The 16502-nt window shown below is 40.3% G+C and overlaps 1 protein-coding gene across 3 annotated transcripts in view; it reads right to left on the bottom strand.

The window, feature by feature from the left end:
- ARVCF (ARVCF delta catenin family member) overlaps positions 1–16502 on the bottom strand; it is a 247197-nt gene that overhangs the window by 148582 nt on the left and 82113 nt on the right. For 2 of the 3 annotated variants that reach the window (XM_059485482.1, XM_059485483.1), the window contains exon 1: positions 3200–3427. In XM_059485482.1, the coding sequence (XP_059341465.1) occupies positions 3200–3415 (216 nt within the window). In that variant the 5' untranslated portion in view covers positions 3416–3427. Of the gene's footprint in view, positions 1–3199; positions 3428–15975; positions 16043–16502 lie in introns of those variants that run through there. The other variant, XM_059485486.1, reaches the window with a different exon arrangement.

The following is a 16502-nucleotide window of genomic DNA, read 5'->3' as shown; positions in this document are numbered from 1 at the left end:
TAAAACCTGCAGAGAGTTTTAGGAGATTTTATTACTGTGATAAAAGATCTGTGGCCAAAGTTTCATTAAATGTTACATTTTCCAGACTAATGCCAAGGTTTCCACTGTGTAACTAATGACCTTTTGTCCAGAGGGTTCTTAGTCTGAAAGAGCACTTTATCTGACCCTTCAGAATCTGCAGTAACACATGTACAAAGCTGCTATCTTCCCAAAGTTCTCCAGTTGAAACACCCTAATTCATGTCACTGGCTGCACACTCAGCAACAAACTCTAATTGCAGCTACAGTGGAAGCCTGGGGAAGCTGCACAGAGCAGAAGTGACATTTACCCATCATTCAGGCATATTAAGCACAAAAAGCACTTTTGTCCCCATTCACCAGGGCCTGTGTGGGTTAAAGGGGACTTGTCCCTATGGCAGGAGCTGCTCACAGCCTCCTGCAGGAACACAGATGGGTACAAACCTCTGCAGAGCCTGGAGGTTTGGCAGGCACTGCCAAACTGCTCACCTTGGCCCCTACCTGAGTAAAAGACTCTCACTAACATTAACAGGAGACATTTCAACAACACTTAGGACCTCTCATTGTGGGGACAGTGCTTCCCAGAAACCCCTACTCTGAGAAAGCTTCCTCTTAAAGAATAATCTCAGCTATTTCTAACTAATATCTGAACAAACCATTCATGATTTGTTTAGATTGTTCAAGTAATCAACCTCTCTCATGAAAAGGTAATTTTTAAGTTTAAGGTAATTTTTATTAAAAAAAATATCCACACTTATCACAAAATCAAGAAGCCTATGCACGCACTTTTTGGCAATTACAGCACATCCCTGACCTCATCTGCAGATCTGGTATTTCTCTTTAAGAAGAAAAGACAAGACACAATGGCAGAGACACTCACAGAAAAAGTCAGCAAGTGCACCAGAGTTCATACGTTCCATTCCAGTATTTGAAATTCACACTGAACAGGCAGAACTCACCAGCAATTGGCCAACTGGGCTGTCTAGGACAAGGAATTATTGTTATGGAACGAGTTTAAAGCTGCTATTTAAAAAAAAAATTAAAATGAAAATAAGAGTTCCAGGATTCATTAATTAGAATCAATATTTTCATAAGACCTTGATTTTGTCTTTTGAGAACTTCAGAACAGTGTAACACTCCTGGCACACTGCCCACATATATAGTACTTTTCCATGTCTAAAATTAAAAGGGAAAAAAAAGGACTTAATTTTCCATTCTAAGAAGGGAGTAAGTGTGGGATTGTATATTGAACAAGAAGTTGTGAGAGAGATTCTATTTACAAAGCCCTGACTATACACACTTCCCTAACAAATCCCTTTGGCAGATTCCACTTTGACAAACAAACAACATGGAAAACTGATGCCTGGTTGTGAAGATCATGAAAGATTATTTGTCACTCTCATAAAATGGAGCTAACCCTCCTTTCTTTTGTCCAAATCATACACAGAATAACTAGATTATGTATAATCACCACCAAAAGCTGCTACTTGAGTTACTTTGCAATATTCCTTATACCAAGCAGTTGACTGGGGTGATCTGCAGCACTCAGCCAGTGCTCACTGAACAGCCTCAGAGAGGTGGATTTCACTGCAGGGTGTGAGCAATCCCCACAGACAGCAGAGCACAGACAGCCTTTTGCTTTGTGTACTCTGCACAATGAAATGCAACACAGAACACCAGAGATGAAAATATTATATACTCTGCATAAGACTGAAGATACAGCTTTCATCCTTCAGTTAAACACTTTTTAATTCCAGTAAGTCAGGGAGGAATTTGGCCTTTGGTATACTTTATGAAAATTCACACAACTAACCTTACATTGATTCTTAATTGTGCATATTTAGCTATTTAACCATTTATTTCATACACAAGGAACTCTAAAAACCTCAGTGCTAATTATCATTTAATTAAAGCTCCCCTCACCCAGTGGCAGGGAGCTGAGCCTATGCAGATTCAGCCTGGGGTCACTTAAAAGGGCTGTTTCTCCATAAGAGTCATGTAGACCCCAGTAACTTAAAACTCTTTTATTAAGTTTTCTTGGAAGTGGTTAGACCTTAATCTATTACACTGCAGAAAACTCATGCTTCATCAGTTTTGTGGATAAGGAATTTCATTCTGAAGCTATTAATCAGGCACTTTGCTCAAAGTCATTCAGAAAAAGTGAAGATGAACTTGTCCTTTTCCTATAAAAAATATGTAAGCACATCTCCCCTCTCCCAGCCCAGCTGCTCATCAGAGGATAACCATCTACAGCTCCTACCACACATGGTCAGACTTTTACCCTGACCAGTTCAGGCTGCTCCTTTCACATGAAATCCCAAATTCAGGCATCTTCATGTAAAAAACATGGCAGCTGTTACTAGAAAAGCAGTGCTGTCATAATATAAGGTAAAATCTGCCTCAATACAAGTATAATTGTAAAACAGTCTGGTATAACTGGGAAACAACTTCTGGAATCCCCATAGCCCAGAGCTTGCTTCTGAATTGAACAATGTTTTCTTAGGAAACAGACCTTCACAAATGGTACTATTGCTTCTGCATGACTTACCTTGTGTGTCAGAGGGGTTTGAGAGCTGAAGTAATTCAGAGACGTAAGTAGTTTGTCATTGCACATTCAAACAGTTAAAGAATGTGTATCAAGCAAAACAATATTTGGAAATCTAAAGCTACCCACAAAGCCAGTTTGCATCATTAAAATAGTCTATCAATTCACTGCACATGAGAAACAAATTATGAAGTCCTCCCTACACAAACAATACGGCTTTGCAGGAGGGAAATCCCTGCTTTTCATGCTGCTCCCTCTATTCAAAGTCCAGCTATTTCTAATGGAAATTTTGTTTGCTATGGAGATTATGATTCAGCCTTCTTTTACAATCACCAGCACATCACCAGACTTACAGCAAGTGCATAGATTAGAGGAGGGTGTGAAGATCCCTTCTTAGGGCTTTTACCCAAGTATGCACATACTTTTAAAAGTATCCCATGAGCTAGGAGCAAGAGCAGCTTCCAAGGCAAGGCTCCAAAGGCTCCCAGCTGATGACAGCCCCGAGCTGGGGTGCAGTGTGGGTGCTTCAGACACAGCACACACTAATGAAATGCTGACAACACACCATGCACTGACTGTCTGGGATGGACACTGTGCTAGGGTGGGCTCCAGGGACAGTGAAAGGAGCAGGCTTTACCTGCAGTACGAGCTGCTGCCAGGCGGTTGCCAGGGGCTGACCATTGCCAATGTTGCAGATGCTCATGCGGTCTGCGGGCTGATTGGCACGCTCGAGTTGCAGGGAGACATTGCGCCGCTCCTCCTCAAGTGCGCGGGTGAGCCGCTCGAAACGAGCTTCTTGCTCTTTAACAGATGCCAAAATGCTGGCAGCAGACCTGATATCATAGTCATCCATGACTGCTTTCAAATGCTTCCTGCCTGTTAACTGACCAGGGCAAATGGAAAGGGTTAGGTAAAGGGTGGGGAGGGCACGGGTCAGAGGTTAAAGATAAAAATGCATATCGTTAGTCACCTTGCTAAAATACCGATCACTCTAAGCAGCAAACTGCAGTGCTCTTTGAAAAGCATCCATCTTTCCATCCATTGATTTGATTTTAAATTAAAAGCAATTAATCTAAGACTTCCCTGTTCAAAAAAGAAAAAAAATATGCTCACCTTTGAGAAAATTTGTATTTAATTCCTTTGATCGTTTTGCTAAAACTGCTCTGACAAGGGTTTTCATCCCTCTTGCAGAGCTAATTTCACTGTGCAAATAATAATGTACTTAAAAGAAATACATTAAAAAAGATATGGTTGTAGAGGGAAAGAGGAACATTCTCACTACAGACACCAGGAATTTCTGTCTTTAACAGCATAAGTGAGAAGTTTAACATTATTAAGGACAGAAACTTCATGGTAGAAGAACACAGTTGTGTCTATTTTTTCCACACCTCCCCAAACTTAACAGACAGTAGCTGAAATTAGCTTTCATACTTAAATTATAGCAGCACACTGTAACATGGAAAACATTTTTAAATACAGAAAACATTTTTAACTGCAATTGCAGTTGAAATGCTTGATGATTTCCGTCAATGAAACAGTCCTTCATGCTAATAATGCAAATGAAAAAGCAAACATCTTCCATGGAAAACACACAGGACTGCTTGTCTTTCAATGCAGAAAAAGAACTCAGAAATCAACTAGGTGGGTTAGAACTTCTGCCTTATGTCTTCCCTAGCAGGGTAATGAAACAACCCCATTTAAAATCCTATCTTCACCTGTATGGTACATGCAGTAAAACTCCCCATTGATTCCACATATCTGTGACCTGAACACCACTTAAAATATTTTACTACAAGTATGAAATCAGCAATATAATATAAACATAAATTATGGCCTCAACAGAATCCTTCAAAGTTAAACAAGTAACCCCTCTACTACTAAACGACTTAAAGCACCTCTGAGACAAGCAGAGGCAGAACTGTCTCAGGCTCCTGTACTTCAAGAACTGTTCATGTTCTGTGCTGAACTTAAGTCCTGAGAAATTGTCCCTCGATTTGCTGCCAAAGATTCTTTGTTTTCCATCTATCAACAAGGATTTCCATGAGCACAGATAGTTCCCTGCTCCCTGATGCTTTGCAATTCATCATTCAGTGCCTTTAGATGATGCACACTCTTGACTGATCCATTTTCCATGACTGTTACATTTATCAGGAGTCTCTCCTGTGCAGATTCCTTGGTAGCTCATAATAATGTGGTCATAATACTGTTACGTCCCAAAGAGGAGTATTAGTAGTGATTAAGCTGCATGTTTTTACAGTTTGTTGGGGACTCCTAAGCAGGCTGAAGTCTCCTTGCTTTTGTCAAATATGGCTGAAATCACCCAACAGGCCAAAAAAACACTGGGGCAGGAGTGACAGACCCAAATCCAATGGATTTCATGAGGAATAACCTGCCAGTGGCTCTGTGTTCATTGTTAACCCTTAGAGAGTTGCTGTTGAAAGGAATCAGAGTAATATAAAATCATGTTAGGAACAGCGTAAGGATTATCATGTATTAATCTCATAATGTTTACTTATAACCATGGCTTGAGCCTTTCATGTTTGCAGACCAGTAGGCAGAAATGAGTTTTGTCATTCATGCATTGATTTAACTTCTATTGAAATTCTGAAAGAAAATCAAAAACCACCAAAGGGTTTTCCAGATGTCACAGACTAGTCAAACACAGACCAAACTGCCAACTTCTGAGACTTTCCAATAGATTATTAAAAGTCTATAAAACCTTCAGAGTACATTGGTTTCTGCAAAGGAGAATCAAAACCCTCTAAAAGGATAGTATGATTCATGGGAAGTCACAGGAAGACTCACCTGCTCTATCTCAGCAGGATTTAGCCCTGGCACAGCTAGACATGAACACAGCCAGACTTTCTGGACCTCAGCTGGCTTGTGTGCAGCCAAGTTCCACATTTCTGCTTTTTTGCTTCCCTGCTTTTGCACAGATGGAGACAGCTCTGTTTGCTGTCACTACTCCCAGGAGTTCCAGGCCTGCTCACAGACTCCTTGGAGTGTGAAAGAGTGGGACTGCAAAGACCTGGACACAAGTCAGATTTTGGAAGAAATATCCCTGGGGTGGCATTTCCAGCCATACATTCCTAAAGACAAGCCCTGGGTTAGTGATCATCACTGCCCTCATGCTAGAGCAGACAAACAGCCTGGCTGCCACAGACCAAATACACCTCACAGGGGATATTCCAGGCCCAAGAAGAGTCTGGATCAGTCAGGATTCACAAATGCAGACAGGCTCCTTCCAGGTGCTGCAGAGCAGGAATTCAGCTCATCACACAGGCCCAGTTTTCAGGAACTGTCTGCAGCTAAAACTGCTCTTTCTCACATGCAATCAACACAAAAGTCATCTTTTGGGGTCCCACAGGCTGGGTATGTCTGTGGACTGATTTCAAAAAGTAAATCCAGTAGGGGAAAGAAGATGACAAGATGGTATCAACAGTAACTAAATTTAAAACAGGTTTCTTGTAGGACATATAATGTAAGTTTCTGTTCTGAGGAAAAGCATTAGCAACAACGCAAGAAAAATCAAGAAGTCCTTCTTCAGAAGGAGTTACAGCTTTAATAACAAAAATCAAGTTGATGACTGAGCTGGTATATAACTTTCAAGTCACATTTTGATAATGTGACAAAGATCCTGTTTAGAAAATCCTTAATGAGATATAAGCCCTTGATGCCACACATGAGAAAACCTAGAAAATTTGGGTTCTATAAATGGTACAAATCTTTAGAGAGATCTCCCTGCAGGAAGTACAGTGTTAACCTCATTATAACCATAAATACTATGCTTCTTTTCTATTTGCAAAGAAAAACACAGGCAGAAAATAAACTGTATAAATTTTCAGATACACAATTAGTGACCACAAAAATCCTAATTGCTATGCAGAAACAGCGGTAGGACCAATAACTGCCTTTTAAGTATTGTTGCACAAAGATGGACTTCCGCATTTCAAATGTTTTATTATCAGATAAGTATTTGCTTGCTGTTGATTGCACCCCTAATTACTAACCCAGGGTTTCAACAATTTACATTATCAGCAGTCTAGACTGGAGGAGAAAAATAAAAGTACTGACTCATGAGTCAGTTACTCAGGTCGCCACTTGCAATTTGCTACCATTTGTAAATAAATTAAAGTGCATTGAAAAGGGTATCAATAAATGAAAATATTAGACCCAGAGCAGCCAGGTAAAAATTATTCCTTAGGCTGCACTTCTAAACACAGCAAACAGTTGCCTACAGAGTATCAAAGGCTACGCTGACAGCAGCAAATCTCTCTGTCCTGCCTACGTGACTCTAAATACATTAGTGCTGCACTGGAGTTAGAGCAAAGAGATGTTTATTCTGACTGTTCCACTAATGCATCAGAGGAGATGTTTATTCTGACTGTTCCACTAATGCATCAGAGGAGGTGTTTATTCTGACTGTTCCACTAATGCATCAGAGGAGCTGTTTGTTCTGACTGCTCCACTAATGCATCAGAGGAGGTGTTTGTTCTGACTGTTCCACTAATGCATCAAAAGGCCCCTTCTGAGTCAATACAACCTCAGTGCTCACCCAGGATGAAAATCACCCCAGTGCAAAGGGCCAAAACAGGGGTCCTGCTCATTGCTAATACCCCAGCTCAGACCCAAGTCTGAGGCTCTTGGAAACACTGCCAAGACTCCAAGGGTCACCTGGCGCACCACAAAAAACGTGAGTCAACTCTTCATGCTAATTTTGCTATTATAGGATGGAACTGACAGTCAAGAGCTTTTGAAGAGCCCTTCAGATTAAGAGGGGTCAAGTTCTGTGACATTTGGGCACCTGAATCCTAACAGTCATGGGGAACCTCAAATCCCCTGCACTTCAAAGTGTGTTCCTAAGGAGATGGGGTCTGTGAGTGAGCTGCCTTTGGAGAGCGCAGTGTCCTCTGCCAGTGGCACAGCACAGCTCAGGCTGCTCCCAGCTGCAGGGGAAGGGGCTCACAGGGATCCCTCTCATCTGGATGCTGAACTCAGCTGCCCCACTACTGCTCTATCCAAGACCAGTCCAAGTCTGTCAGTCCTGCTGGCAGGAGACGTTTCCATGAGCATCAGGAAGCTCGTTCACAGAGCTGCTCAGCTGTAGGAGCAAACACGAAGGCCTGTGAGTGTGCATAGAAACAGCAGCTTTGTGCTTCTCCAGGGAAGAAAGCCAGCAGAATAAAAGCAAAAATGGGGCTTAAACAATCCATGGAACTGAAACATAACACATGCTAATGACATTCTCAGCCTCAAGTGCCACGAGAGATGAGTAGCATAACATGAGTGTTGCCCCCCATGCGACACCAGAAAGCATGCAGAGAAAACTGAGCCATACACACCTAGAGAGGTGCTGAAGTCTGAGGGTTAGAGCTGCTGGGACATCACCCACTAAGAACAGAACAGGACAGACAAAGCAGGAGAGCAGCCTCAAGAAGAATCAGCTACAAGAGAGAGGAAAGAGAGACAGAGTTAGTTAATAAGGTATTACAGCCCCTTCTATACACAGTCAGTGCCCAGGTTCTTCTCACTGTGTTGTAGAAATTATTTATTGCACTGTTTTCCTCCTAACTTGTAGTAAAAGAAATAATGTTCAGAGAAGCCAATCCTGAGACTCCTAAAGGAAAAAAAAAAAAGACCCTGATTAATCAAATTTGTTATCAGTGATCAATACTTGCATGTTCCTGTGAGATTTACAGTTAATGTCCAAAATCAGGGAAAACTCTAGACTGCAAGGAGGATGATGGAATGTTGCAAAGCTGGATGTTGTAACCAGGCAATTTAAATCACAGAGACCTAACAGGATGGTCTCAGAAATGAGAGCTGTTATTTGGGCACACAACTTTAGGCCCCTGTGAGATATGCAAGCCCCAAATGGCTCAAGATCATTTCACAGATCCCTGTTAGAGAGGGGACATTCATTTCTAAAATAAGAACACCGCACAATAGCTTGTTCTCCCTGTCTGTATGTGCACCTACCTGATCCTGTATGAAACCAAAGTAAAAGAAGCTTTTGGGATATCAGGTCATCTGTGTAGCTCAGTAAATCCCTGATGTATTTAGTCTTACAACATCTACCACTGAAACTTCTCTGGGTCAGCAGCTGCCAGTTTAGTCCCTGTTTTTGCTGGAGAATGAACAGCACCCATTTGGTAAGAAATGGTTCTGTGAGGCAGCACTGCCAGTCTTAAGCTACCACATCAAAAATGCTGCAACCACGTGGCACAAAATGCAGAGCCAGTACAAATTCATTCTGCTGGTTCAAATGCTTTAGAACATTTTCAGAGAGGAATGTTGCCCTGGCAGATTTTTTTGCTTGACCAGGTATAGTCTGCCTTCCTGAAGCCAGCATAAACAAAATTTCTTGTGTTTCAGCCAAATTACCAGAAATATGATCCTTTCTTTGCATGGATCCAACCTCAAAGGGCACAGAACCATCATGCCAGAAATCTCATTTTTTCTTAAACTAACAGTAGAAAATTCTGTGCCCAAAACTGTAAAAAAAGTTGTAAGAAAACTGTGCATAGATATGCCCAAAGATGAAAGTCAGGGGGCAAAGTGAGAGAAAGGCTAATTCTCAAGTAAATGACCAGAGAGAGTAAATTAAACATAACTGAGTTTCTGGAGATAAAAGAATAACACTTTGGACACACATATATATAAAATACATGTAACACATTCCAAATAAACTGCTTCTCAGATCTTATGCTGAAATCTATCTTGAGCCTGGGTCCCCTCATGCTGTGGTTGACTGAGTTCTAATTTGACCCTTACGTGACAACCTCCACCAATGAATAGCAATGAGGAGCTCACAAAGAAAGCCATTTCAATATAGTTCTCTGGTAGCCACAGACAGACACGCTGTGCTGGTGTCAAAAGAAACAACAAAAAAGCTGCTCAGGGTTTTTGTGTTCCTTTGGACAGAGGCAGTCTGTGAAACAACTGTTTAAACCAGGGAATGAACGAGGGCAGTGGAAATGGTAACAGAACTCCTTGGGAAGGAACTCTGCATCTTAAGGACATTGCAATGAATGCTGCAGCTCCCCACTTCCATTACTGCAGAAAAAAACATCAATGTGAAATATTTGAGCTTTTACATTAGTAAGAAATTTCATCTGATCATCCAGCAGGGGCAATTCTGTATAAATAAATACATAAATCCTGCAAATAAATTTGCAGATTATCATACTATGAACGGGGTTAAGCAACACCAACAAAAGCATCCAAACATATGCTTGTAAAGGCAATACACTTCCAAGATTTAACTCACTACAGAACTGGCTCTGGTCAATAGCACCACAGGATCTCCAATCTTACCAAAATGGTTCCAAGTTCATTTAAAAAGGAATAATTTAATTAGTGTTTTAATTAAAAGCACTGAAATCACACTGTAGTACCTCAGAAAAGATACAGTTCTCAGAAAAAAAAAAATTCTTATATCTAAGTAAATCTCTATATATTAATCACTAGATGCTTAAATGACACCAGTCTTCTTTCTACAGCTTCCCTTTGATAAAGATTCCTCACTTCAGCACTTTGCTACTAGGGTTTTCAAGGTTTTCATTCCAAAATTTCGTGCAGTGTTTTCAGGGCTTGCTGATACAGTGTGTCTACATAGATTTAATTACACTCTTTCCCCAGTAAGGTAAATTTCAACTGCTATATTCTTCTAAATGGAAAAGAAAAAAAATTATGGAAATACAGAACATCTTCTCACAACTGCATATATATAATAGCATGAATAATTCAGTTTAATGCTCTAAAATTGAAACTGAAATATTTTTACAAGGGTAATTTTTAAAGTAAATGCTTTAGCCTATGGTTACTTTTACCCAATGTAAAAAAAAAAAATTCTTTCTAAAATTTGTCATCTATAGACCAAAAGAGCAAAGAACATCTTTCTGAAGCAGAGCTCTTGCTCTCTGGGACCTAAGGACTTGCCTACACTAAATAAGCTGAACTCCTCCATCCTAGCACTCATTATCCCACATTTCTTCAGAGATCAGTGTTTGTGTTAATTAAGCATAAAGCAGCACAGCAAAATGGCAGCATATTACTTCACACCTACAAAGTGTCCACACTAAGGTTTAATGGGGTATGTGATAGTCTATAAATTCACACTGTGCACTGTAAATTCTCTGTGTAAACAAACACTCCCCAAATATTTCCAAATGAGTGTCCAGGGGGAATAGTTTTTGTAATAATCTTACAAATACTGAAAGACTTAACAAGGCAGAGATGGTCTCTCTTGAAAAAAATCAGAGTATTTTAATTACTTCAGCAATTCTATTTGTTTAACACTACACCTCATAATAATCAGGTCCATGTTACCATATTGCCAAAAACTTTTTATATTTCCTTTTGTAGCTTTTGTTTTTCTATAGAAATAAAATGCAACTTGAAAATCAAAGCCAGAATGAACAAGATCATACTTTGCAATCTCTTTTGGAATATGAATAGCAAATTTGCTGCATCTCAAGGCTCTGACACCTTTCCTTCTGCCTTGGAACTTGCCAGACATGATTGCTACCAGGCTGATTAGTTCATGGGGCGATCACTTTACCAGCCCAGAACACGTGTCCTTGCATACTAAAGCTGCTGCGTGCCATCGATTTTGCAAAGGTCTTCCCCACTGAAATCAATAAGCAGCTCTGCTTAAAAATGGATTGCACTTTGTGGTCCCTTTCTGAGTTGTGGATATCCAGGCTTCCAAGTATTCTCACAGCTGCCTTTAGCAGCAGCTCCATGTCCCCCACTTGCTCTGAGCCCAGCCGGGTCCTATCCCACATCAGCAGAACCTGCAGCCACTGATCACTCTGAGCAGAAACAACAGACAACCTATTTCACAACTATTTCACTGCAGTAATGTCTTCCCAGCAGCAAAGGAAAACCCCTCCAACAGCCTGTGTGACTGTTAAATAGAATCAGGCCTTCAATTAACCATGGAGGCTGTCACATTTTCAACAGAAATTACTTCCTTACTCTAGAGCCTCCCTTGCAAGCAGAGCCACCCAAAATCAATACATCTTTTCTCAGAACAGGCTGTTTCAATGAGAAAGAGAAAAGGATAAAAATCAAAAGCAGCACAGTTCCTAACTTCAGTCTGTCCTTCCTTCCCATGTATTTTAAAGCTGGGCTTCATTAATATCCAATCCAATCTGGCTGCAAATAAGCCAAAAACATAAAGACACTGTTAGAGCCTCATGCAGTTATTTCCACAGAACAATTACAAGATTTCACTTAACAATATACAAGAATCCTTATTTTTCTTGTCTCTCAGGTGTTTAGAGTTTTGGCAAAAGGGCTTCCATTTTAAGAGAAAGGCTACTGCCAGGAATCTGACTGAAACTGGCTCTGTGTGGGGAACCACAGCAGAGCACAGCCCCTGTACTTAGGAGCATTAAATCAAAATACAGGAACAGGAGTCAGTGGGGCCAGCAGCAGCTCCCAAAGCCAGGCCAGTTTGTCACAGGTGAAACAGAGGAACTGAAACATTACAGCGAGGCTGGAACATCCTGCAGAAGCTCAGAATAACTCTTTCATAAAAGATACTATTGTGCTACCATCAAGCAGATAAATAACAAAAAGGCAAGCAACAAAGCTGAGGTCAGCCCTGCAGTCAGGCAGCCCAACAGCTCCACCCATTCCAAATGCCCCCAAAGGCATCAGGCAGTGTGTTTGGGCAGCATATCCAACCCAAGAGCCATTGGGTAGAAAATTGTCCTTTCATTACACATTTTGAGAGGAAAAAAATCCAACAGTGGCCCCACAGAACAGTGAGTGTTTAAGCTCAGCAACAGATGTGTCAAATGACTTATCCCAACCACGAGGAGTTAATTGATGCTATAAATAGCACTCTGCAGACAAAAAAAAAATCCACTTAATTCTAGTATCCAAAGAATACAGTCTAGCGCTGCTTATCAGTAAAACTATTTTCCTTTAAAGAAGTGGGCTTGGATGTCTTACATGTAGATTAACACAGAGAGATAATTTGATTTCAGGCTATTGAGAGATTTCCTTCCTTTTATGTTTCAGAAGAACAGGGCTGCATGCAGCTAAATGAGATTCATAGATTACAGTAGAAGAAAGGCCAATAAAACTGCACAGCTACATTCCTGGGTAATAACAAATGCTTTTTAATTCTAGGGCTCCAGTCTCAGGATTTATGAGGGCATTTCCAATTACTACTTTTAAGATTAATGCAAAATAAGTGCATCAAATAGAAACAGTTTCTTTAACCCATCTGAATCAAATATTTAGTATCTCCCAAAGCATTTTATACAATAAATAAACTGGCACTGCTAGGAAAAAAATTCACAGGTCCAAAGTGTTCAGAATGAGCCTCTTCCCTGTGGTTTTCACCTGCTTTCAGGAGGAAAACAACCAAAACCAAAACCCTTCAGCTGTTTTCCAGAACATGGGTCTTGTTTACCTCTCACAGCCGCATCTAGAGGATTGTGTGGCTGCTCTATTGCTCCACCAAGGAACTGAAAACATCAGCACAGACAGGAAAGAACATAATGGCAGTGTTCGTGTATAATTCTTGAAGCCAGTAAATCAAAATAATTTCATTAGCTCTTACCAACCAATCTTCCTGAATTACTCTCCCATATTTCAACCTCTCTCATTAAAAACAATCAGATTTCCACCTTATGTTGCTTTAAACCAGGAACAGTATCAATGAAGAGATTAAAGCAATACAAAGACAGAAAAAAACAGAATAAAGCCCACTGGCTTTAATTCTCTCTAGTAACATCTGTGTCATTCTAAATCCAGGATTTTTTTTCACCAAGCTAGTTTTGGAAGCCTGAGGCACGAACTACATCTACTCTGTTTAGACCAAAACTGTTGATCTGCTTTCTGCAATGGCATGTGCAGAGCACACTCTTCACTGTTTCAGGATCTGTAAATTTAAAATGCAATCCAAGTTCATTTTACCCTTGCAAGTTTAGGATGCAATCCAAGTTTGTGCTGATTAACACCACAGCTTTTTAGTATTACAAGGCAAACATGCATTTGAGAACTAATAAATAATTTCTGAGCAAAATAAAAGTATTTAACTCATCTGCTGTCTTGAATAATCATTCCGTTCATGCATAAACATAAATACATGAAAAACAGATACATTTTAATGAAAGTCTTGGAGAAAGTAATCATTCCATATGATGGATTTTAGCATGTAACCTCTGTCAACAGAACAGTCTTTGTTACACACTGCAAAAAGGTGCTGCCTGGTTGAGGAGCAGAAGCATTGCCACAACTGCCAGTTCAACTCCCTGTTACCAGGTGCAAGGTGTTGCTGAATTTTCAAGGCACAAACCCTTATCCCAGAGAAGCATTTCCTATTCTATTAGCCAAGTATCTTGGCTTCTGTGGGGTTAAACTGATAGCCAAAGCAGCCCTCAGAGAATCCTACTGAGGACATGCCTGTTTCATATCCCTGGGTGTACCAAGATGCCACAGTAACCCCATTGATTAGTCCAGATTCCAGAGCTCTTTACTCATTCAGATCTTCCCTCGCACACAACACAAACGCCGTGCTGGGCTCACACTGCCAGTGCTACTGCCATACTCTGAGCAAAACTGGAAGCATCAGTTTCCAAGGCTAAGATTTCTATCTTTATTACAAGAGGTTTTGATTCACTGGTTTGTGGCTCTATCAAAAATGGAAGCACTTGGGCTGCCAGGGAGCACTGGGACATGGTGTCCAGGCTGCCCTGCAGGTGCTGAGAGCCTGGCACGGGTCACCACAGCCTTGGGCTGGCACACCAACTCCATCCCAGACCTCCAGGGATCCCCTCTGGGCTGCCAACACCAACTCCATCCCAGACCTCCAGGGATCCCCCTTTTCCACATCCCCCCTTCCCTGCAGGGGAAACCTGTTCTGAATCTGACGTGCTCATACAGCTCCATTTCGACTGGTCAACTACCACATCTAAATCACATCTGCTGAGGCTGACCCTGACCAGAAAATCAGCAGGAATTGGGAAAAATATTGGATTTAGGGGGTCAGTACCAATTGTCTTCTGGAAAAGTCATTTTCCTCCTGATAGCTATAGTTAGACTCTGATCTCACCCCTTCCAAGCCTATCCTACATTTTTATCTTTGACTAAATCTTAATGCTTTTTGTAGTTTACATCCCCCACCAAGAGTATTTCCTATTTCCAGGAACAAACTTATCACTAGTGCCTAATTACAGTTATTTGGAAGCAGAAATATTTCTTCTAAATCACTGAAGATCTGCTTCAAGAAACTACTTTCTATTCAAACATACTTTTTTAATAACCATCCTGCTGATAACTGCTGAGTGGGAAAAATAACAATTTTGCTTTAACTTTCTAACCACTTTAAATGTTTCAAGCAAATTCCCTCTATTATATTAAAATTAAAATCCTGCACTATATAAACAGGAATACATTTCAGCTATAATAAACACTTCTAACTCATTTCATTAAAACTATGAAAGTAACAGAGGTAAGTCCCAAACAATTCAGAGAGTAAATACAATGTAAACTCTGCTGAGAATCTTTCCTACAAACAGCTTTGAAACTTTAAATGAGCTATTTATTTTCAATAAAACTTTTTGGTTTGACATATATGTTTAATCTAAAAACAATCAAATGAAAATGGAAAAAAACTTTATAAAAGTCAGTAACATGATATGTGATATTCAGAGGATTATTTTCAAGGAATGCTTGGCTAAAACTGTAATCCACCTACACTGAGAAAAATAAAGCAGTACACAGAAGGGAGCAATATTTCAGGAAAACAAACAAGAGTACTTTAATATTTAATCCCATTATTCACTTTCAAGTCCCCAGATTTAAAACAGACACAGCAAAGTATTGAGGTGAATTCAGAGCAGCTGAAAATGCTTATGGTCATTCTCTAAGAGAGCAGAGGACTGGCTTTGGATTGCAGATAAGATATAGCTGGCAGGGAGGGCATGGAGAAAAGAAAAGACATCCAGAATCTCACCCTTACTGCCCACAGGAAGAAGTCCCACAGCTCAGAGACATCCCCTGCTCTGTAAGAAGGAAGCTAAATGAGTATTTCCATGGTAATAGGAAAAGGGAGAGATGGCTCAGAGAAGGCAAAAAGAGAAACTGTGACCCTGTTTTCCTCAGCTGCAGCTGTATTCTACCCCTTACACTGCCTCTGCTCTGGACACAAGGAATGATGGGTCCTGTCCTGGCTGCAGTTTTCAGGGATATCATGGGGGTATTCCCTTCTTTCTGCTCCTCAGCCATTCTACCACTCTGTTACACAAATTTTAGCTGGCCTTCAATAGCATGCAAATGAAGGAATTTCTGAGGTGTAAAGACAATTTAATAAAAGGATAGTGATTTAAGAACACACATACTGAAATAGTAACAAGACACTCAAGAGACTCAGCTGCAGAAACACAGTACCTTTTATAACCTTTCTTTCTTGTAGTGGCTTTTAAGATGGAAATTCTCCCTTGGTTCGATAATAACTCTGTAAGAGAAACAAAGAAAATAACGAAGATTTTTATTCCATCTGGGGGAAATAGGAAGAGGGGATTATTTTTTAATAACTGATAACATTTACATAATACTGTGAAAGTCTTTTATTTGTATCTCTCCTTGGTCCCCCTTCCTGAGTCATGCTGGTTTACAAAAAAGCATTAGATCTGGCATCTCTTCCACCATCACCTGAAATCCCAAGAAAATCCCACAGACTGGAGTATTGAAAGTAAACTTCATTAAAAGATCCTCCTGATTTCTGTCCCAGTGCCACTCATATGTGCATAAATCACACATTCCTAAACTTAAAATTTAATCAAATATATATTTAATTCCCCATTCATTCCTAGATTTAGAAGCAAAAAATGTTTGCCTCATAAGCACACACCAGAGCATTTTCAGTCATCCAGATCTAAATGCCATCTAGTGGTTCTAAAAATGTCAACTGTGGT

The sequence above is a fragment of the Ammospiza nelsoni genome, chromosome 18 (genome assembly GCF_027579445.1).
Source record: "Ammospiza nelsoni isolate bAmmNel1 chromosome 18, bAmmNel1.pri, whole genome shotgun sequence".
In the NCBI taxonomy this organism is placed as follows: domain Eukaryota; kingdom Metazoa; phylum Chordata; class Aves; order Passeriformes; family Passerellidae; genus Ammospiza; species Ammospiza nelsoni.
This window is presented reverse-complemented; position numbering and strand designations above follow the sequence as displayed.